Source organism: Lepidochelys kempii, chromosome 21 (genome assembly GCF_965140265.1).
Source record: "Lepidochelys kempii isolate rLepKem1 chromosome 21, rLepKem1.hap2, whole genome shotgun sequence".
Lineage (NCBI taxonomy): Eukaryota > Metazoa > Chordata > Testudines > Cheloniidae > Lepidochelys > Lepidochelys kempii.
Genome location: NC_133276.1, coordinates 7,895,518 through 7,918,426, shown reverse-complemented (window position 1 = coordinate 7,918,426; position 22,909 = coordinate 7,895,518). Strand labels below are relative to the sequence as shown.

At 51.9% G+C, this 22,909-nt stretch overlaps 1 protein-coding gene across 3 annotated transcripts in view; it reads right to left on the bottom strand.

The window, feature by feature from the left end:
• The window catches only part of PIK3C2B (phosphatidylinositol-4-phosphate 3-kinase catalytic subunit type 2 beta), a 78,469-nt gene that overhangs the window by 20,698 nt on the left and 34,862 nt on the right, over window positions 1-22,909 (bottom strand). For all 3 annotated transcript variants that reach the window (XM_073319542.1, XM_073319541.1, XM_073319543.1), the window contains 9 exons: window positions 22,546-22,700; window positions 21,473-21,593; window positions 13,131-13,242; window positions 12,170-12,249; window positions 11,858-11,921; window positions 8,453-8,599; window positions 7,539-7,572; window positions 6,824-7,019; window positions 3,547-3,669 (listed from right to left, as the gene is read on the bottom strand). In XM_073319542.1, the coding sequence (XP_073175643.1) occupies window positions 3,547-3,669; window positions 6,824-7,019; window positions 7,539-7,572; window positions 8,453-8,599; window positions 11,858-11,921; window positions 12,170-12,249; window positions 13,131-13,242; window positions 21,473-21,593; window positions 22,546-22,700 (1,032 nt within the window). The remainder of the gene's footprint in view (window positions 1-3,546; window positions 3,670-6,823; window positions 7,020-7,538; window positions 7,573-8,452; window positions 8,600-11,857; window positions 11,922-12,169; window positions 12,250-13,130; window positions 13,243-21,472; window positions 21,594-22,545; window positions 22,701-22,909) is intronic.

Below are 22,909 nucleotides of genomic sequence, written 5' to 3'. Positions count from 1 at the left end.
CAGGCTAGCCAGCCGAGTACAAACCCACCTGGCCCCCTGGGTACATACTTCAGTGTGCAAGCTCGAGCAGAGCGAATGCATCTGTCTACCCAGGCTGGGAAGCACCCCCCCAGCTGCTGTGCCCTCAGCAACATCAGGCTCTCCAGAGAGGGAGCTGCCTTTCCCCAGTCTGGACAGGGCTTGCACTACAGTGAACTGCTACAGATTGTAGGGCCCAACCCTAAGACTGCAGAGCAACCTCTGCAGCCACTGAAATTCAGGGGCGTTCGGGCATCGGTGCCTCTTGGTACTGAACCCAGGGGCTGGTGAGGGAATTTCCAGCCCCCGCTCAGAACCAGAGACACCAGATCTGACAGAGTGGTTTCCTCACTATGTATCTAGGTGCTTATACGCTGCCTCCCGCCCCATTACGGTCATGTCTGAGCACCTCATACCAATGCACAGGTCAGGCCCCCAGCTGGTTGAAGTCACTGCAGCGCCATTGACTTGAATTGAGCTGTGCTAGTTCACACCAGCTGATGATGGCCCGATGTACCGATCCTCACAACATGCCTGGGATCTCCATTGTGCAGACAGGGAAACTGAGGCAGGGAGCGGGGCTGAGACCTGCCCCAGGTCATACAAGAGATCCCGACTCCTGATCCTAGGCTAGCCCAACAGAGGTTGCCCTCAGGAACAGGACCCACCAATGGAAGGAGTGGGTTCTAGAAGAGCTTTGAAGTAACATGGAGATGAGGCAGGGTGGAAGGCAGATCTGTTCGGAGAGAGCACGGCTGCTCTCCCACTGTTCATTGGGACATTGGGGATCAGAGACACTCCTGCCTGATCAGCATTGCTCCTCAGCACTGCACGGGGAAGGGCAACAGCGAGAACTGCCATGAAAGCTAGAGCAACAGGCCAACAGCTACACATGCTGCTGTCAGGGGAGAGAACCATGCCGACCCTTTACCTAAGAGAAGGGATCGGTTTAGGAGCATTCAATCCACCCCCTGCAAGGGGGGAGTGTTGGGAGGGAGATGGCCATGGATCCTATGCAGGAAGCAGCTGGGTGGCCATGGTCCCTACTACCTCTTTGGTCTATAGAGGGAAGAAGGGGGTGAGTTCCCCCTCTATAGGGGATTCCTTTAGATCCTGCAGGGGATGGGGAAGAGCATAGAATGAGCTCAGTTGATCTTCTATTGGGGAAGCCCCGCAGGCCCTACCAGAAAGGGCTGATCACTATAGATACCCCATAGGCATCAATGGAGGGGGCAAACGTATTCTATAAGGAAGCTCTGCCAGCCGACCTGTCTTGTCAGATTGCATGCTGGTGGATTTCACCTGGTCCTAGGGGACTGAGACAACAGCTCTGGGGAGCTTTCCTCACACCGGGGCTCAGAGGATCACATTTTACTTCTCCCCAATCCCTCCCCTTCTTTCCTCCCCCATCCTGTTCCCATGCCAAGGTCTGGTGGGGCCACCACCTGCAGGACTGGACACACCACCCTCTGGAGTCTGCCAGTGCTGCTCCAAAGCTTCTCAGCAAGGGGGATAGGGTGGGGGGAGAGGACACAGACACACACACACTAACCTCGACCCAGCTTGTTTGCCCAGCCCATGCAGTCACCTTAAAGGGCGGTGGCCCCCAGGGTCCTGGAGCCAATCCTGCAGGGCTAGCAGAGCCCAGGGGTGTGCCAGACCAAAGCAGTATCATAGCTACCAAGAGGGCAATGCTGGCTGAAGCAGCTGACTCCCATGGCTGAGGTCCCTCGTGTAGCCAGCAAAGGGGACTCAGGGAGGTGGCTCAGAGCCCAGCCCATGCAACCTGGGTGTTAACCCCTCTGAACATGCAGTTTTCAGGGGGCAAAGATCCACACAAAGGGAGTCATCTAATAACACCGCTCCATGCCGGCACTGCTGTGTCTCTCTCCCTGGGTCCTTCTCAGGGGATGGGCTCCTTCTAAAATTAGCCCTTTCCCCTCCCCTTTGTGGGCTTAGTACACATGCCCTCTCAGCTGCTAGGGCTATTTTTAGATCAGATCCCCTTTCTCTGGAGTAGCTAGAGCCCCCAGAACAAACAGCCCCTGCACACAGGGTTAAAGGAGAAGACCCACCAGCAAGAGGTGAAGCAGGGAGCGCTTAGTTCTACCAGGGGATCCGACACCCCTCAGAAGTTATTTCACCAGGACCTCAGACGCTCCCACTGGCTTTATCTTAAAATTCTACATCTGCTTAGTCCCTGCAGGGCTTGTCTTCTGAATCACCCTGGATGCCAGTGCAAAAAGCCAGCACTGCTTTAGGTCATGCTTAGACATGCTGGCAGGTGGGTCCAATTAGCTCCAACCAGGCTATAATTGGGGCCAGGAGTGTCTCTGGGAGCTAGGAGTAAGAAGGAGGAGAGGCGGGGGATGATACACCAACTGACGGTGCAGGGGAGTCCCTGGAATAGCCGGGCTTTGGGAGGAAGCTGAAGCTCATGCTGTGTTAGAGTCACCAGTAGAGAACACCCCAGGGTTGGGGGTGGGTGGTGTAGATACTAAGGGCCACATTTTCCCAAAAATATTACCATATAATCTGGCCACAAGGGTCCCAAAGGGAGCTGCTGGGTGCTGAGCCCTGGGACACCAGGCCCTGAGCTCTTTGGCAAAGCTGCACGCACTCTGTGCGCTCTGCTGAGGGTGGGGTTGGCACTCGCCCCTGTTGTTCCAGAGCTGCATTCACCCCAACAGCAAGGAGTTGGGCTGACTATCGTCAGCCAGCAATGGTTCCAGAAGAGCCCCAGGGGTGATGAGTGTATTGTAGAGATGGTGCTTGTCTACCGGGGGAACTGTGGTGGTATAATTATACAGCTGTGATTATACCAGTGTTGCTCCTGGCGAGGACTATACAGTCCAACTGTAGCAGTAGAATTAGACTGATATCATTTTGCTGGTAACTTTCCCCCTATAGACAAGCTCATGGAACAAAACCTCATTCCCCTGGGCTTCTGGTTTTCCAGACCAGACCAGGGTGCAGTGTGGGTACAGGGTCCATTTCCTCAGTTCCGGGAACTCAGAGTCCCCTGAGTTCCGGGGGAACAAGTGGTTGGTATATGACTTGGGTTTGACCTACCCCACAGCTATCTCCCTGGGTACTCATTACAAAGCTTCTGGTGCTCTAATTCACCGGCAGCATTTCCCTCCAACAGAGGGTTTAAGCCCCAAGTGCTGTTCATGTTTCCTGCTGTGAGGACACCTGAAATGCCATCGCTCCCTGGCAGGGAGTGTTACAAGGGAACTCTGTGAATCCAGTTCTCATTCCCCTGTGAGATCTGGTGGGGCACTGAGCAAGAATGGAGGTAGGACCGAAGGGTGCAGCCGGTTTTCCCTAGCTTCCCCTTCTCCCCATCTCATTCCACGGGTTCAGCTCTGCCTCTGCCATAATTGCCTAGCCATCCGCATTCAGTCCTTGGCAGACTGCATCCAGCCCCCCTTCAACAGGACACCCGGCCTGTTGGGTGTCCCTCTTCTCCCCTCCCCACCGGAGGCCAAGGGAAGCAGGTCAGAGCTAAGCAGGGAGCTGCCTTACTGCTGGTCCCAGATGATGAGGTGGAAGAGGTACTTGTACACATGAGCCTTTTTGGTCTGCAGGGGGCTGCAGAGCTCCTTGCCGCCATGGGTGAGGGAGCAGGAGAGGTAAAAGTCTTCGTAACTGCAACAGGAGAAAATAAAGTGGAGAGATAAAGACATGCCTGCAACTTATAGCAAAGAAACAAAGGGGCCTCACCTCCGCTTTTCTCCAGTCACTGTGAGTGCGTCTACATGGACAACTGGTGCACTGTAAGCTGGGTGTGAATCTACAGCACATTAGCCTGCCACGCACTAACAGGCCATGTGGACCCTGCAACCGCACACTAAAAGTTCCATAGTGCACATTGACCTGCTCCCATTTCCATCTCCCCCTCCTCCAATTCCTCATCTCTTCCTTCCTTCTCTCCTCCCTGCCCCTTTCCCTCCTCCCGTCTCCTAGCAGTACCCAAAGCAGGAGCAGTGTGCGGGGGGAATGGCTTGGTTGATTCCAAATCCAGCAGGTGACAGGTAAACCGAAGCCTTTCAAATGCACCTGACCTCTTTCTAGGGGCCCCAATGGGATTGGACAAGCCATGGACTGAGCTCGGACGAAGATTCAGAGATCTGGATAAGTCTCCCTCCAGACTCGATTCCCCACTACCATGCACCTTGGGTCTGTAAAATGCTACCAGGTCAGACTTTCTCCACTCACTTGCATTGCTGTAGGGTTTGGTGCTTGCTTTGCATAGGGGTAAGTGATACCACCAGCTATGAGGCAAGGGGAGAACCAGGCCTTGGATCCTTAGCCCAGCTCTGGGGCCAAATTCTCAGCTGGTGCAATGCTCCATGGAAATCAGTGGCCCCAGAATATGGTCCGTGGGTCCATGAAACTGGGCTCAGAGATCTGGGGAGGACAGCTTCCCTCACCCGATTTCTGGAGCCTATCCAGAAGGGTCAGCAATGCTGCCCGGGGGTCCCCTGCTGTGGTCTGCGGCTGGAATCCAGAGGCGCGGGCACCTCCATGATAACGCAAGACACTGGGGAGGGGTGACACTGGACAAACGTTTCTCAGATTTGGGTGGCCAGCAAGGCTGGAATTTCAGGCCAAGGTTCATGGCAATCTTACTGTAATCCAAACTGGTTCATCTGCCCTGAGATCAGATGCACGACTCTCCCCAGAGGAGGCAGCTAAATCTGAGCGCAAACTCCATGTCTCCTCTTAGCCCATTCCCCTCCCCAGAACATTTCAGCGCAGGGTGGAGGATTTTATCCCATTTTCTCCACCGCCTCTCCAGATCAGCCATGGGATCTTTCTCCCAGGCTGTTATCCCTTTGGGAAAGGGGTGGGAAGCTACCGAGAGAAGGCCCAACTCCTTCCACACAGCCAGATTGACATATGCCACCCAATGCCATCACATGGGAGTCTCCCAGAAGGACACGGCCATGTGACAGGTGCTGAGCGTGGATCCAGGGAGGGCCATGGGGTAACAAAGGTCAGAGGATGCCTGGATTTCCCAGGCTACTTCCTTTGTTTGGAGTCAGTCACCAACTGGAATACATTAAGGACGGGACAAAGGCGAGGGGTCCCTGGAGGGGCGGCTGCTACGACTGCTGCTGCCTCCTACCCCCGATGCCACCCCCCTTCGCAGGCTTGTGTTGCTGGAGCTGCAGAGCTCTGTAAGGCGGCCAGCCATAGCCAGGAGCGTGGTTTACCAATGGGCATCCTCCCTACGTTGGGTGAAACACACATATCTAAGCCCAGGCAGCTAACAAAGGAGCATCCCCTTCACCCCCCCTCAGCCCTCCCCACACACCACACACGTCTCATTGTCCCCTTATCCAGCCAGGATAAAAAGCCCAGGCAGCCATTGGCCGCCAGGGCCCAAGCCCTCGCTGAGAACGGGCCCATCTGTCACGGCCTGTAGGGCTGCAGCAGGCAGGAGCTGGGGGGAGCCTGCTGCAATGAGCTCTCCCAGCGCATTCCAGCACAGCCTGCGCAAATGGGGCTGGGCTGGGCTACGGAGAGCGCTGCAGAGCTCAGCTGCCCCGGGCCCCCGCGCCGGTGCCACTCGCTCTCCGCAGCCTCTTTCAAGCCCCGCTCTCTGACTCCTCTCCCTGCGGCAAGAGGGAATGCTCAGCTGCCCTCCCGCCCTGCCAGCGCTTCCTCTAGCACCCACCAGCATGGCACCAACGGGCTGAATTTCCGGGGCCTCTGGCCTCCCAAGTTTTGATCCGGCCAGGGCCCATATTCCTGGCGTATTCTGTATTATCATTATGGGCCATGCAGGTAGGGAAGGGAAGGTCTCTTTTTGCTTCTAGATTATGGCAGGGATGAGACAACCATTCAGTGAACTAACTAACAGCTGCTGCAGCCTTTCCAGCTAGGAACGAACCCCTCAGCCAGCTCCAATTCTGTTTCTGACCTGTCTATCCCCAGGAGCCCACTGGCTCTGATACACCCCTCATCAGGGCGCTCTCTGCAGCCCTGCCAGGGCTGTGAGGGATGGACTATGAGCCGATATAGGCCTTTACCAGCTCTGAATTCTATGGTCCACTGCAGTGCCCAGGGCCAAGACACCCCCCTGTGCATTCCCTGCAGGAATCCAGCTGGAGCTCTGTACACATCTCACCACACAGGGGTGAGAGTAACATGGCATGGAAGGGCTGGGGGGAGGGGGTAGACACACATTATATGTTCACTGCAGCCAGGTATCCACATGGCTCAGTAATGCCTAAGCTGGGGCTGGAACAGAGCCCATCAGTAGTGCTTCTGGTCCTAAGAGTGGCCTTTGCCAGAAGGTCCAGAGGAAGTTGTGCTAACCTCTGGCGTGAGATACCCATACTCCACCACAAAGGGAGATATCTCCCTGACCTCAGCTAGTGACGCCCTGGAACATGAGGACCGAGTGTCCTCGTAAAGGATGCTAAAAGCCTGTCATGCCGCCCCAGCTCATGTCTTGTCCCCTCCCAGCCCTGCTGCAGACTCTTCCCAATGCTGCCTGTAGGATCCCGGCCCAGAGGAGGCGAGAGGGCGACAGGGATCGGGGGCAATCAGCCCAGATGCTCTTTGTCAGACTAAGGCAGGGCAGAGAGCCTTAGAATGAGGGCGGGATTCCTTACACTGAACATGCCTTTGAACTCTGGGGAGAGTCCCCATGGGCTAGACGGCCGCAGAGCAGACGGAGTGAAGGGGTATCCTGAGATGTCACTCCAGACAAGGAGCCAGGCGCCAGGGCAGGGATCTACCCCAATCAGCCGTCACCGCCCAGCAGGGACATGCGGCTAAGCCCTCGTACCTTGCTGCCCAGGTGATAGGGATGCGGTGCGTGGCGTAGACAGTGAAGGAGAGGGGACAGGTGAGGAGACAGGCCTCCTGGCTCAGGTGGTGCTTCCTGTTTCCATGCACTGCCGTCTGGAAGTCGGCGTTGAAAGTGTTGCAGTAAAGCTCCACCAGATCCAAGATGGCAGCCGTCAAGGTCTCCACGACCTTCTCTGTAAGGGAGCGCAGATGAGGCATGAAACAGGGATGCTCTGGAAGGCTGCCTCCCCTCGCCCCCCATCTCCCCTTCCTCCATGCTGGGCCTTGGTCTCCAGTAGTGCCAGCCCATGATGAAACCTGCGGTTGCCTCTGTCCTGCTACAGATGGCCATGCCCTACTCACACCCTGCACAGTGACCTGCCTAGGGGCTCAAGCACATTGTGGGACGCTTTAGGGAGCTGATTAAGTTATTTCAAGCCAATGGGACTCTGCATGTGGATCTTTTTCAGGGGGAACAAACTGGGGGCGTAAAACCCCTGGAAACTGAAGAAAAAGAGGAAAGCTTATGTTCTAAGCTTTTTCTCTGGAAACAGAGAAAAAGTGATAAATCCCCTCCCTCAAAAGGCCATTTTTCCATCTAAAAAAGTTTTTTTTTTTTTTTAAAGATTGTCCCACTCTAAATAGGGGGAAAGGGTCTGCAGATCAAAAGCACCAAGAACTCTGCAACAGAATGAGCGGAGAAGAGAAATTACCCCGATTTTCCCTCACGGTCAGAACATTTGGATCCTGTCGAGGAAAAAGAAACCAGAAAAGCAATGTTAAGGTTATTCCAGTGCCCTCAGACACAGCTGGAAGCAATTGTCCAAGCCAGCTACTTTATGTAACAGCCTCCCAGAGCCTATCCATTCCCTGCCACTCAAGCTGCAGCAAGCAAGGAAATACAAAGGCAGTTGCACGGTCTTGGCTGTTCAGGAATTTTACATGTGGTATGCTGGCGAGGGGGGGGATAAAAACGGATGAAAAGGGGCCAGATTCCCTTCATTTGCACCCACTATGCTACCTAAATGTGAATAGATGCCTTCTCCAGTCTGGGAAGCTGGGTTCTCACATATGGGCTCTTCACTGTTAGATTAACCAGCTCTTGGGAGTCCTTAAAATGAGACCGGATCTCTGCCTAGGAGATACAGTCCAGTTCAGGGGCGAGCTTTAAGGCTCAGAGTTTTGTAGCAGGGAAGAATGACATCTGCAGTGGAGGGAACCACTAGGTGACACTCTCTGGCCTTGGGCTACACAAGAGGTCCGGGGGATCCTGATCACTAGCTCATGGTAGCCTATCACAGCCTTGCTGGCTTTGAAATCTATGGGCCCTATCCAGTGTCCACTGAAGGACTCCCGCTGACTTTGGATCAAGCCCTATGAAGCCAGCCCACGGAAGGACTGCTCCCCACTGTCCTGTCTGTTATGTAGGGCTTGGCCAGACTCAAGAGACGAGGCTCACACCCTTCCCCAGGGAGATTATTCCACAGCCTAGAAAGATCTCCCCAGCCAGAAGCTCCCCCCGGCTCACATACACCGCTAATGCTCAGCCTCAGTTTCCCTTTAATTTCACCCCTTTCCTCCAAGCTCAGCCCCTGTGCTGAGGAGCTTCTGGGTCCTGGCTTCTTACCTTCTGGATTCTGGGCTGCATGCGAGCAGGGCAGGCTGGCAGCTGGTTCAGGGCTCCAGTGATTTCCTGAGACTCCACAGCAGCCAGAGCATTGCAAATGGCCATGACGGACTGGATCACCCGGTCGGCTTTCAGCTGAAAGTCTCCCTGGAAGGGAAGGCAGGAAGAGGCTTACTGCACTGTGTGGCGACGCAGCCAGATGGCTTCACCTGACCACCATTGCTGAGGTATGCTGACATGACAGTTATCTTAAGGACGTACAGCAAGGGCCATAAGGAGATCCACTGGGACTCTGGCCCAAGGACGCCGGCGTTTTAGCCACCTCTGTTCCACCACAGCACATTCTATCTGACTCCGGGATAGCATCCAGCCAGTCGCAGCTCTACCCCGGCTCAGGCATCCTGGGAGAGACAGACCTCTCTCTCTCTTGGGCCAGGTGAGTGGTGGCAAGGAGGCTGAGCACAGAGGGATTATGCCTGAGATTAAGCAGCAGCCCAGGAGGAAGGGAGTGGACCTGCCCAGAAGAGGTGGAGAGAAGGGTCCCATGGCAAATTGCTGCCCATGCTTCTGCATCCCAGCTACCAAAAACAGAGTTGGGGTGGGGGGAATGAGACCCTTTCCAATCTCTGCACTGTGCTGTCCCCCGTTTCTGTACCCCCTCCACCCTCGGGAGGTACATGTAGCCAGAAGGTGCCAGGAGAGGGCAGGGCGAAAGAGGAGACTCTGTGGCACCTAAAGAAAGTCACATGCAACAGGAGGTGGTGGGAATAATGTCCTGTAGGTACCCATCTGCACCTGCATTCTCGTGTACCCTCCAACAGGGCACCCCAAAAGGAAAGACACAGCCACTGCAGAGCAAGTTCCCAGCCCAGTATCTGTTGCCTCGCGGTTCATCGTACGTCCTTGAGTCTCTGCAGACCTGGCTTTCCTGGTTGGGAGCAGGCCTGCTGCTAAGCAGGCAGGATCCTGGCACCTTCAACGTGTGGGTTTGGCGATGGGAGAGCACCATCGGCTCCACAGAATCCCACAGGAGCTTGAGGCTCTTCCTCGCCTGGTCACATGCAAGAGATCCAGTGGCCATACCTCATCAGCTAAGCAAGGCTATGGCTCGTTCCCCAGGTCCCAGTGTCACAGGGAGGTGGGACTCTCAGCACTCTTTAATCAGTTTGGCTTGAGACTTGATTCTCAGGACTGATTTTGGACTGGGTAGGGAGCGGATACCTACACTTATTGAAATGGAGGTGGCATGGTCTAACACTGAGGTTCCCAAGCTGAGCACTATGGACACTCATGATGCTGCCAGTTCCACTCCCTTATATGTAACTCCAGCCAGGACACCTCAAACCATGGAGCTGGAGTTGCCTCTAGGGGCTGCTGCTGTCCATGCTATGACAAAGTTTGGGAATCCTTGGTCTAGTGCACCAAGCTGGGAGCCAGGAGACCTGGCTTCCACCCATGGCCCTCAAGTGTGACTCTGAGCGGGTCACTTCACTGGTCTGTGCCTCGGTTTCCCCATCTGTAAAAATGGCGATAATGGCCTCTACCCTCCTTTGCCAAGCACTTTGAGATCCACACATGAAAGGTGCATATAGAGCAAGTGCCTGGTCTTCTTATCAATTAAAGACTGTGTAAAAATTAATGACCAAGAATAAAGGGTCAGCTTTTGTTTTGGATCACAGTAATTATACACATTCTATAGCTCCTTCCGTCATGGGATCTCAAAGCACTTTACAATCATTAATGACTTAACTCTCACAGCCATCCCAGCAGGTAGGTAAGTTCTATCTTCATCTTATAGATGGGGAACCAAGACACAGGGAGGTGAAACGACTTGCCTGAGGGGAGTCAGTGGCAAAAACATAAAAGAACCCAGGAGTCCTGACGCTCAGTTCTCTGCTCTAACCCCTAGGTGGGGATCACTCTTCTAGACTTATTTCAGCCTCCTGTGTCTGCGAAGCTGGGCTGGAAAACTGGTGAGCACTGGCTCTGATGAGGAATCCCTGACTGCAATGAGGAAGTAGAGAGTCAACACAATGTGAAATAAGGCGGACAAGGTTCAGGTTCAGGATCAGGTCAGCAATCCTTTTACAGGCGTGGCCATGCCTAGTGAAAACAAGAGAGGCTTATTGGCCCTAGGGTTTAGCAGGAAAAACCTGCATGTGGGTGACTGGCAGACATGCACCAGGTCCCAGAGGACAGGACTGAAAATGAAGTAACTAAGTAACCGCCCCCACCCCAAAAACAGAAAGCCCCATGGGACCTTCATTACAGGAATCAGCATTCCCTAGTGGTCAGAGCAAAGGACTGGAAGTCAGGAGATCTGGGCTCTGGCCCCACTCCCTTGAGCCAGTCCCTTCCCATCTCCGTAGAACGGGGAGAACACTGACCCACATATGGAGGGTGCTCTGAGATCTGTACATGAAACGTGCTATGGAGTGGCAAAGTATTGCTAGAAGCACTAAGACTGGCATTGTGGAGTCCAATCACACTCTCAACTCTGGTCTTCACACACAAATTGCGCTGGATTAACTAATGGTGTGGTTTTAAACTGATTTAGTTAAGCTGTTGCAACTGTGTGTGTGGATACTCTGAAACCAGATCTACTCTACAAACTTTTCCTGGCACCACTATGTTGGTCAGGGGTGGGAGAAGATGTGGTCCGTGACTGACACAGCTGTGCAATTTTGCTGGTATAAGCTCTATCCACACTGGGGCCTGGTCTACACTTAAAATATAGGTCAACATAACTATATGGGTCAGGGGGACACAGCTATGCTGACAGAAGAACGCTTGTGTCAACCTAACTACCATCGTTCAGGGAGGTGGAGTTCCTACAGTGACGGAAAAACTCCTGTCGGCAGTGTCACAGAGTAGGGTTATGCTGGCACAGCTATGGCTGTAGCTATGAGTAACTAGAGTGCAGACATGGCCTAGGAGCGCTTTGCCGGTATATTATACTGACGTAGCTATACCAGCAAAGTCTTCCAAGCATGGACCTGAGCTTAGATCAGTTTAAGAGTGGTTTGTTTTGCTTTAGCTTAACTACAATAAACCCCATTAAGCAGAAATGTGTGTCCACACAGCCGTGTGCACGGATTCAATGAAATCAGATTAAAAACCCATTTAAATTAAGCAGGTGCAACTTTCTCACGTAGACAAGGCCCAGTTTACAAGTGCAAGCAAAACTGCTATACGCCAGGTGGAATCTAATAAGCTTGTCCACACTGGGGTTTGCACTGGCTCTGCTAAAATTGTTTATACAGCTGATTTAAGTTAAACTGGAGCAACTTCTGTGTATAGACAAGCCCAGTCATGCCCCTCACCCCCAACTGTTAAATTGCTGCACTCTGTACCGGCGTGGGTCCAAGTACAGGGCCCATCCTGTCCCAGGCAAGCCACACTCACCTCGGCTGCTAGGAAGGTGTCAACCTCATTGTGGAAGGTGTCGAAGAGGAGACTCAGGGCCTGCCTGGATTGGAGGAGATAGGTGAGAGCGATGGAGGTGCCTCTGCACCATTTCTCACCGGACAGCCCATCCCTCTCACGCAAACGGCATGCAAATGTTTGCAAAAAAAAAAAAAAAAAGTGCAAGTGCCTTGCTGCCTGGATCCACTTATTTCCCTCCACCCTCCTGCTCAGCACCCCCGCATCCACACCCCTCCACACCCCCAATGGGAGCTGTACACCTCACAGCACCACCTCTCCCCTCCTCTTTACCTGCTGATGGTCTGCTTGATTGGCCTCTCCTGCAGGTGAATGTAGTGGTTGAGCGTGGAAGGGCTCTGGTCATCGTTCACCTGTAGGAGCAAGAGACCTGTTAGGTGCATCTGATCTGCTAGCGTTAACCCCTCCTGGTCAGGGATGCTGGCTGTACCTAGTAGCACTCTCTGCTGATACTTGAAAGACTCTGGCTGACATCTGCAAAGTCACTGAAGTCATTTGAGATACCAACTTCCCACTGAAAAGTAAGTATCTTTGAAGATCTCAGCCGCGAGCTCCATGTCCGTTGAGACGCGTGTAGGGGCTCTTGGGTTCGGTGGGATCACTGAGGAGGGCCAATGGGTTCTAGCCAAGAGTGTTGTGATTAAATTAACATAAGGGACAACCTATGCTGACAATAATCGGGGAACATTTCCTGACATCAAGATCTGCAGGGCTGTGGAGTATTACCCCCAGAGCCCTGTTGCTTGGTACATTTAGAACTAGCAGGGGCCTGATGCAAGGAAGAATCTCACACTTGGCAAGGGATAGACTAGATGTATCGAATGGGTCTTTTCCATCTCTTACATTCATGGTTTCCTCTGTAGAGCCATGCCTAGCAAATCTCTCTGCATTTGGGAAGGATTCAAGGATGAATTGCTGGAGCTTAGAAGCTGTCCCAAAGGAAGCCCTGGTTGCAGTGGGAAAGGCAGGGAGTAGGGAACTTTTAGCTGGTGGTGGGCAGGGGTCGAGGTGGCAAGCAGCCGCAGAACTGAACCTGCTGGAAGGGAACTGGCGAGGCAGCAATTCGCAGGGCGTCACAGTCATAGCCTTGTCCCCTCAAATCAGCAACCCGGGGATAGCTGGTGACCCTCCCCACCCCTGCCCTGACAGCAGTGGAGATCAATGCAACAAGCAGTGGCAACAGCATGCATCAGTTCAGTGCGTTCTCAGTTCCCCCTCGAGAGCAGCTGCTCACCGTCCTGGCAAGGTCACTGCGCACTGCCTTCCTCTTCATCAGCTGCAGCCGGATGTCAATGTCAAACTTCCTGCAGTGCTGGATGTATTCGTGGCTGCCCAGGGCGTGTTTGCTGGAAGGATGAACAGAAAAAAGACAGCTGTGATCCGAGGCCCCACTCCAACCTGTGGCACAGGCTTCAGAAGGGAAAGGCCTGGAAATTCAAGACCTCCGCTTTGATAAGGATCTTCCGGGCCTCTAGCAGATGGAGCATAGCACTGGGGAGCAGGAGGGGCTGGGTTTTAACTCTAGCTCTGCCAATGCCTGGCTGGCTAAACCTGGGCAAGTCACTCCACCCCCCTCCACACACACCCAGTGCCTCAGTACCCTCCCCCACCACTTTAAACCAGATGTTATGGGGATTAGTTAGTAAGTTCTAGAAAGTTGTTATTGAGGCACTTGCCCTCTCAGCTCCTCACCCACCGAAAAATGGGCCATCACTCAAGAGTGCCGTGCTGAGAGGGTGAAAAGGGGAGATTCCCCAGTTAATATACACCATGGGGATGCAGCAGGGGTGAAGAAGAACCTGGCTACCAGGGTGTCTTGGCCTCATTCTTGGTTACACATGGGCAGCCAAGGGATGCATAGCATAAATAAGAGCAGCCCGGAGCTTGCACTAACTTACCGTGGGGGCTGGGCAAAGCCCTACAAGACGGAAAGCCCAAGTGGCGACTGTCACGTACAAACTCAGTAAAGACCAAACTCAGGTAGAACCAAACTCTGGCTCCAGCCTGGCCTGGCTGTAGGGCCTTATCTGGAAGCGACAGGAGCTGAAGTGCTCTGGCGGCAGCTTGCGATACAGAATCTCTCTCTGTCAGCTGCAGCAGAGGATCGCTTAGCACGGCTTTCACTGGTGCCCCCCGAAAGCAGAGTGCCAGGTGCCCAGGGAAGGGGAGACAGAGTTAAAACACCTGCAAGCTCACGGACAGGATGGCCTGGAAATAGCAGGGTGTAGGAAGGAATGTGGAGTAGGAGAGATGGGAGCACATGGGGGCAGTGCAGGTACAGATCAAGGGGGGGCTGGGGACAGCATGCTGGGAGGTGAAAATATGGCACTCAGAGAACAGGGAACAGAGCTACAGATGGGATGGGAGCAGGAGGATGGTGTCTCAGCTCCTTTCAAAGCTTTACGCTGAGGCTTTCAGAGATGCCCAGGGAACACGGATGCCCAGTTCCTATTAAAATGAATGGGAACCAGAGACCGAGCTGGGCCGGGCCCTTGCCTCAAACTCCTCTGACAGAGGGAACAATGCAGGAGTGGGGGGAAACTGCAGCAGGAAGCCCTGCCTCTCCCAGGCTGCTCCAGCAGGAATGGCTGGTTCTTATCTCAGCACAGCCTGCATCCTGACCTGCACCCCACACACAGCTGGTACAACTGCCATAACATAACCAGGCAAGATCAGGAGTGGGGAAGAGGAGGGACTTTGAGGTGGTGAGACAAAGTGCACAGTGATATCACAACCCCCTGGAGGGGGGTTGCGAGTGGGGTCGCTGGGGCAGAAGTGCCCAGACTCTGGTCCTAGTAAGAGGATTTTTAATTCAGGTTCTCTGATTTTCTCCACATCCTCAGCACTTCCAACACACCTCTTGCCTGCACTCTGTCTACAACAATAGATCATTGGTTGATTCTGTTTTCACCAAAAAGGTTAGCGGAGATCAGATAACTAACATCAGTGTAAGTGGGGTAGGATCTGAGTCTAAAATCGGGAAAGAACAAGTTAAGAATTACTTAGACAAGTTAGATATCTTCAAGTCAGCAGGGCCTTGTGAAATACATCCTAGAATACTTAAGGAACTGGCTAAAGAGATCTTGGAGCCATAAGAGATTATCTCTGAGAACTCGTGGTGGACAGGAGAGATCCCAGAGGACCTGAAAAGGGCAAATATGCTACCTAGCTATAAAAAGGAGAATAAGGACAAGCCAGGGAACTATAGACCAGTCAGCTTAACTTTGCTGCCCAGAAAGATAATGGAGCAAATAATCAAACAACCAATTTGTAAGCACCTAAAAGATAATATGGTGATAAGTAAGTCAATATGGATTTGTCAAGAACAAATCATGTCAAACCAACCTAATTTCCTTCTTTAACGGGGTAACAAGTCTTGTGGATAGGAGAGAAGCAGTACATGTGATATATCTCAATTTTAGTAAGTATTTTGATACTGTCTCACATGACTTTCTCATAAACAAACTAGGGAAATACAACCTAGATGAAACTATTGTAAGGTTCCAACTGGCTGGAAAACCATACTCAGAGAGCAGTTGTCAATGGTTCACAGGCAAGCTGGAAGGACATATCTGTGCTAGGTCTGGTTCTAGCATCAATGATTTGGATAATGGCATAGAGAGTACACTTATCAAGTTTGTGGGCTATACCAAGCTGGGAGGGGTTGCAAATGCTTTTGAGGACTGAATTAGAATTCAAAAAGGTCTTGACAAAAAGGTCTAAACTCGAGGAATGATCTGAAATAAACAGGATGAAAATCAACAAGGACAAATGCAAAGTACTCCGCTTATGAAGGAATAATCAATTGCACAAATACAAAATGGGAAATGGCAAATGAAGAATCCAGAAGAGTACTAATAAAGAGTACTGCAGAAAAGGATGTGGGGTGATTGTGGATCAAAAACTAAATATGAGTCAACAGTGTAACGCTATTGCAGAAAAAGTGAATGTCATTCTGGGCTGTATTAGCAGGAGTGTTGTAAGCAAGACACGAGAAGTAATTCTTCCTCTCTGCTCAGTCCTCATAAGGCCTCCACTGGAGTGCTGTGTCCCGTTCTGGGCACCACACTTTGGAAAAGATGTGAACAAATTGGACAAAGTCAAGAGGTGAGCAACAAAATGATTAAAGGTCTAGAAAACATGATTTATGAGGAAAGACTGAAAAAATTGAATTTGATGAGTCGGGAGAAGAGAAGATTGAGGGGGGGACATGATAGCAGTCTTCAAGTACGTAAAAGGTTGTTATAAAGAGGAGGGTGATAAATTGTTCTCCTTACTGAGAACAATCCACTGAGGACTGGATAACAAGTGATGGGCTTAAATTGCAGCAAAGGAGATTTAGGTTAGACCATCAAAAAAACTTCCTAACAGTCAGGGTAGTTAAACACTGGAACAGATAGATTGCCTAGGGAGGCTGTGGAATCTCTGTCCTTGGAGGTTTTTAAGAGGAGGTTAGACAAACACCTGTCAGGCATGGGCTAGATAATACTTAGTGCTGCCTCGTTGTAGGGGCCTGGACACCCTGGTAACTGGTATGTGTGTGTGTGTGGTTTTGTGACCAGCTTGTTAATTAACTGCAGACCCATCAGGGGAGCTAGCACATTGGTAGCACACTGGGTTCTGGTTTGTGTGTTATTATTTCAACAACAGGTTGTTGATGATAAAAAAAAAATAGAAACTAGTTAGGAAGGAAGGGCGGTCCAGTGGTTCGGGCATGACCCTGGGACTCTATAGATGATGGGTCAATACCAAGCTCTGCCACTGATTCCCTATGTGACTTTGGGCAAGTCACTTAGCCTCTTTGTGCCTCCGTTCCCCACCTATAGAAAAGGCATGATAACCCTGCCCTACCTCACAGGGGCAGGACAAATACACTGAAGATTATGAAGTGCTCAGATGCTATACTAATGGGGCTCATAAAAGAACTTTAGATAGATAGTTACGTAGTAGCGTAGGACCAGAAATAGTCACAGGCTCTGCATGTTTGCAGCGGCCTGACGAGAAATCTGCCATCTAATCTAGGCATTTTTGGGGCATCCGGCATGGTAACTAGGTATGGATTTAAGCACAGCCCATATCTAGCATAGTGAAGGGGCTAATGGTTATGGGGTCTTTCAGTTCAGTATCACTGACTCCAACTGAGCACCGGTGAGTGCTGACGGGAGTGAAGTGAGTTTGCTGAGTCTCAGTCAGCCTGGTGCCTCCTTCACACAAGCCACTATTGAAAGTGGCAAAGTTTGAACAGGCTGTGGAGAAGGAGTTCCCCTCTCATCTCTCCGGATCAGGGGCAAAGGACGTTGGCGACAACAGAGCAGGGGAAGCTTATGTTATATCTTCTGAAGAAGGGACTTCAGTCTTCAGCTAGGCACCCTTCCCCCCCACTGAACACTGCAGGCTCTATGTCCCTTTTGTCTACACCAGTACATCTCCACTGACTTTAGTGGACTTGCTCCTGCTTTGCACTGGGCGTGAGTGAGAGAAGAATCGAGCCCAGAGATTCCAGAAACTGACGTGTCAGTGTAGGATGTTTTCTGATTGCTGAGCAGCCTGTTTGGCCAAAACAGCTAGGGGAGGCTTTGAGCACTCCTGATGTCTACTGCATTTTAGAGAAGGGGGGGCGGGGGATCAGAAACAATGTGGCTTTGTTCATGGGCCTTCCTCCAAGGTCTTTCCAGGAGACCAGTGAGATAGACCACAGCATTCCCACCCCAGCTCATTATGGACCTTTCAGTGTGTGTGTGTGTGCGGGGGAAGATGGGGAATATCTTTGCTCTATCCCCAAGACTGCTGTTCCCTGCCAAGAGGGGACACAGCCCATAGCAAAGACGAGCCGTGTTGTTGCCAAATGTGTGCAAAGACTCGCAGTGATGAGCCGGGCATGTCGATTAGATAGCTGGAAAAAAGGACTTATTTGTATTACTCTAGCCCCAACATGCCTGGGCCGAGATCGGCTCCCCACGGTGCTAGGTGCTGTAAATACACATAAGATACAGCCCCTGTCTTGAAGAGGTCACAATCTAAACAGACAATGGATAGGAGAAAGAAAATATTACAACCTCTTTTATAGATAGGGAACTGAAGCACAGAAAGGGATGAAGTGACTTGCCCAAGGTTACACAGGGAGTGAGTCTGTGGCAGAGCCAGGATTGGAATCCCACTCTCCTAAGTTCCAGCTCAGTGCCTTAACCACAAGACCAGCCTTCCTCCCTCCCTGAAGCAAACCTGACATCAGACACCCTCTTGTGCCTGTGCAAAAGTTTTCAACATTGCCTTTCTCTGCCACCCTCTGCAATCAGTTTGTGCTTTGGATGCAAGGATGAGAGAAAAGCTGTCTTCTCTTTTTGTAACAGTACACCAGATTCTTTTAAGAAAAAAAAAAAGCCCCAGAGGAGCCTGCAGATGACAAGTCGGGAGCATCATTCCCGCATCTGATGTAAATTACTTTTTCAGAGGGAGGCTGCTTCTGGTTAAGGCTCATTATACACAAAGGAAGACAATTTTTCTGCTGACGCTGACAGCATCAGTAGAAAAAGCCCAGCAGCTAATGAGGGGAATTTGCAGCTTGTCTTGGTCCCTTAGCTCCGAGGCTGGAATGATCTTGTCAGTTCTCAACTGGCAGAGTTTTCCCCTCAAGGCTGGCCACACTCTGCCTGGAGAGAGGCATTTCCAGCAATCCACTGCAGTTGCAATGGCAATCATCCGAAGAGTTTTTCTATATAGGTCATATTTCTATTTGCTTTGGTAAATATGGCTATTTAATATATATGGTTTGCACACGGCCCTTTCTAAAATACACACACACACACACACACAATCATAGATATTGGGCTGATTCCTCAGCCACGCAGGAGCTCGGGGCTGATGGAAAACAGGGCAAAGGTGATTCTAAGACAAAGGGCTGCTTTAAAGGGCTGGAGCAACTAGGGCCATTCTGCCAGCCGGGCAAGATTTGCTGGTGCACAAGGAGGACGGCCTCACCCTGTGCCCAATCCTAATCACACCCTTTCTGCAGAGGGCAGGGAATGGCTGGAATGGAGCCAACCAGGAGATGCCCCTGCACAAGGAGACTTCTCCACTGCCCCTTTAGGGCCTAATTCTGTGGCCAGTCAAGTCAATAGCAAAGCTTCCAATGACTTTGTTGAAGCAGAGTCAGATCCTTAGGGCAGCTTGTTCTGGTTTATTGTATGTAATTACCAGGAGATACTTTATTTGCCCATACGGCCATGTATGTTACATCAATATGATTTTGCACCCAGAGAACGCCTTTCATCCTAAGGAGCTTTACAGGTAGCTTATCTACAGAAAAAAACTTCCTCCACCCATGAAATGCAGCAACCTCTGGGGTGGAGGCAATGTCAAAAAGCAGGGAGGGGAAGTTTGTATCAGGGCAAACAGCTGCAATTACAAAAAGCACCAGGCGATCTTTAATGCCCATGTGCAGCAGTCAAGGACCTCAGTAGTACTCAACCCTTCTACCTGGGAAGGCTAAAAGGCTGAGCAGCCCTTGCTGGGGCTAAAACCTGTGGTTTCAGGGAGTCTAGTAATGCCAAACCTGAGACTTTGCTCTCAAAGCCATTTACATACAGACTCATCCCTCCATTACTGCAGAGAAAGCCAGTCTGTGGTTAAAGCTACGGTACAGCCTGCCAGGGCTGCAGAGGAACAGGAAATAGCCCTGAGACTAGAAAGCTTTTATTGCTTTCCATGCTGGACAGCAAACTGGTCTGGGTGGTTTATTCCCTTGGATCTGGTCTCCTGCACGCTCCAAGCCATCCTCTGCTGAGGACTCCATGTGGTTTAAAAGTCTGTTCACTGACAGCCCAGCCAGGATAATAGGGGGTTTCACTTGCCAGCTCGCATTCTCCGGAATCATTACTAGGCCACAAGCTCTGAAGAAGCAAAACTAAAGCCACCTTTAAAGTCCCACCAACTATGAGTAACTCCGTCATGGAGAGACTGACACTTAATGGTTATGAATGACAAGAGGGGTGACCTCAGTCACTGGCCAGCCAGTGCTCCAGTGTCCCCCTGAGCATCCTTGTTTTGCAAAATGAGAGTTAGCAAAGGAAAAAGCCAAAGTGGGGGACTGCAGATGGCTCAGGGGCAAGGAGGCTTTCACTACCAGCTCAGGCTGGTACCTGCAGGCTGTTTGGTGGCCCATGCGAAATCAAGAAGGTGGGTCTCAGTCTAGTTCCCAAAGGATACGTGTCCACATCACAAAAACTAGCCACTAGAACTAACTAGCTACCCCAAGAAGGACAGAATGGGCCATGGAGACTGAACGAAATCTCTTCCCTCCTAGACGTGGTCCCACCAGGTGAGACACGTCACAGGGCAGCATGGGAAATCTTGCATTCACACTTGTCCTGTGGCTACGCAGAGGATGTCAGTCACCGTGGCACCTTTCCCCACAGGATTATTTATTACCTGTGTTGCTGTAGCACCTAGGAAACCCAGTCATGGGCCAGGCCCCATTGTGCTAGGTGCTGTAAAAATACAGAACAGAGACGGTCCCTGCCCAAAGAACTTACAATCTCTTTGTTCCTCAGTCCCCACTGGTTCCCCCTTTCGTTTTACCTCAGACCCACCCCTACACTTTATTTGTCCATATGTTTTGCTGGCCTCTATTTTTTTGTGGGCCTTCATCTCTAATGAAGAGGGAAGCTTTGGGGTCGTTTCAGGTGTCCCAGGCCTTCCATAAAGGTTAAACAGGCTCGCACCACAGCTGGGCAAACATATTCCATTAAAATTTCCCCTCCAAGGATTCTTCTTCTTTAAACAAAAAGTTGCATTTTGTTTGACATTTTTCAGCTTCCTAACTGGGAGGAAGCACCAGCACATTTGGGGGTTTTCATCATAAAAGCAAAACATTGTCAGCAGGAAAATTTGGCAAAACCAAGCCTTTTTCAAAATCCCCTTCCCCTTCCAAATTTCTTTGTACCCTGTTCAGCTGGCTCCAGCTGGCAGCCCTTTGCCAGCCACTTAAAAATAAATACCAAAAATTAAGCTCTCAACTTGATTGCCTGCCCCAGCCACTTTGCGGAGTATCATCAGGATTTTTATAAGTATTTCAAGAGCTTTTCTTGGCCACTCTCATATTCTCCAAACATGAGCTCCCCAGCGCATGGGGTCAAGGGGAGTTACTTATATCCTGCAGCAGGAGGATAAGGCTCTTGCCTTTCTTGGCAGGAGAGTCCCCAGTGATGTCGGGAGGCAGGAAACGGAATAATCCAGGGGACTCCTGACTTGTGTTCTGATAAACCAGCTGTCGCACAGCCCCGACCCGTTCAGGTGACGCGCTGCCCCAGGGAAAGTGGGAGGGGCTGGGCCCAAGAGCAACCACAGGGCTTGTCATGTGAACATGCAAAGGAGCATGAAAGGAAGGACAAACGAAAGAGGGGACAGAGGAAGATGTTTGGAGGCTCGCTCCCCTTTCCCTGCCCCTAGCACAGCAAGGATTCGACAGCTCTCCACCACCCACCGCTCCCCCGGACACCAGGGAGTGTTCTGGTTGCACCAGGGCAGGCTCGCTGAGGTCCCTATGTGCGGCCGGCTGGCCACCGCTTGCTCACTCACTTTTGCAAGAACTCTTCCAGGCCACAGAGCTTGAGCACGAAGTCGTCCACATCAATGCCGAGCAGCTCGTCGTACGTGTAGCACAGCGTCTGGTAGATGAGCAGGTCCACCGTGGAGGAGCCTGTGGGGGTGGGGAGGGAACAAACCCAGCAGGGTGAGAGCCTCAGGCCACGATTCTCTGGGGCTCCCCATCCCACCCGCTTCTCTCTGATCAGTGACCGAGACTCTGCTCCCCACAATCCCTCTCTGCGCCTGGCTGGAGGTGGAGTCACGCGAGGAAGTGCACGCTGCCTCCACAGTGCCCCGTTCCTGCCTGGCAAGACACCAGGCAGCGTCTAACCCATGCGGCGAGCCACCGCCTAGGGCAGTGGTTCTCAACCTATTTACCATTGTGAACTGCATATGCAGCTCTCTGTGTGTTATGTGGGCCACATCCACACAATATATATAATACTCGTATGGCCCTGAAGGTGTCACATGGGCCGCAGCTGCGTGCTGATTGGGCCACAAGCAGCCCATCCAAGTCAGTGGAGACACTCCTGTTAACTTCAATGGGCTTCGGATCAGCCCTGTAATTGAAGGCTTATCTGCCTTAGTCGTATCCAAGCAACCACATCCAAAAGAGGACCAAAGACCTTGGTGCACATGCAGTGATGGAGAGTAAAAACGAGCTGAGACATCTGCACCTGGATCTTAACCCCCCTCTGGCCTTCTTGGACTCAGCATTTGGTGCTGTCCATCACAGGGTTTTGAGAAATTCAGAACCCAGGGTTTAGATGTGGGGGCCCCATCTCTAGCACATATCTGCCCATGGGAGCGACACAGACACTCTCTCCTCTGGGAGAGGAGCCACTGTCACCAGGATCATGTCTGTCCCATAGGAGCTGGAAGATGAATTTGTAGGACGAGGCAGAAGACACCACTGCTTTAGCTGCTAATGGCAGCCATCTTAGCCCCCTCGTTGCTGTGGGGACCGGTGGAGGTGTGGGTTTCTCGCCACACGAGGATACCGTGTTCACAGGTGGACACGGGGTCAGCATAGCACCATACTGACCACCCAAGCAGGGACTTACAGTCACAGGTGAAAGTGAGCGGTTCCTGCACACTGTCGCACACCACGGTCACCTTCAGGCTGATGCCGTGGCCCAGGTGCTCAGAACTGAGGTTGACCGTGCTCCAGACAAAGCCGGTGAGGGAATAATCCTTGGTGCTATAGCCGGATCTCAAGCTGCAGGCAGAAGAGGAGTTAGAGATCCCTGCCCCATCCCACAAAGGGCTTTATCCCTCACTGTGTGGTGGATTCTCCCAATCCTCTCTCCCCCTTTCCATAGAGGCACCAGAGGACTCTCTCCTGGCCTCTTCTCCTCCCTTTACAACCCAGCTCCAAGCGATCTCACTGGCTCACAGGGCCAACACCAGTGACTCCCACCATCTACC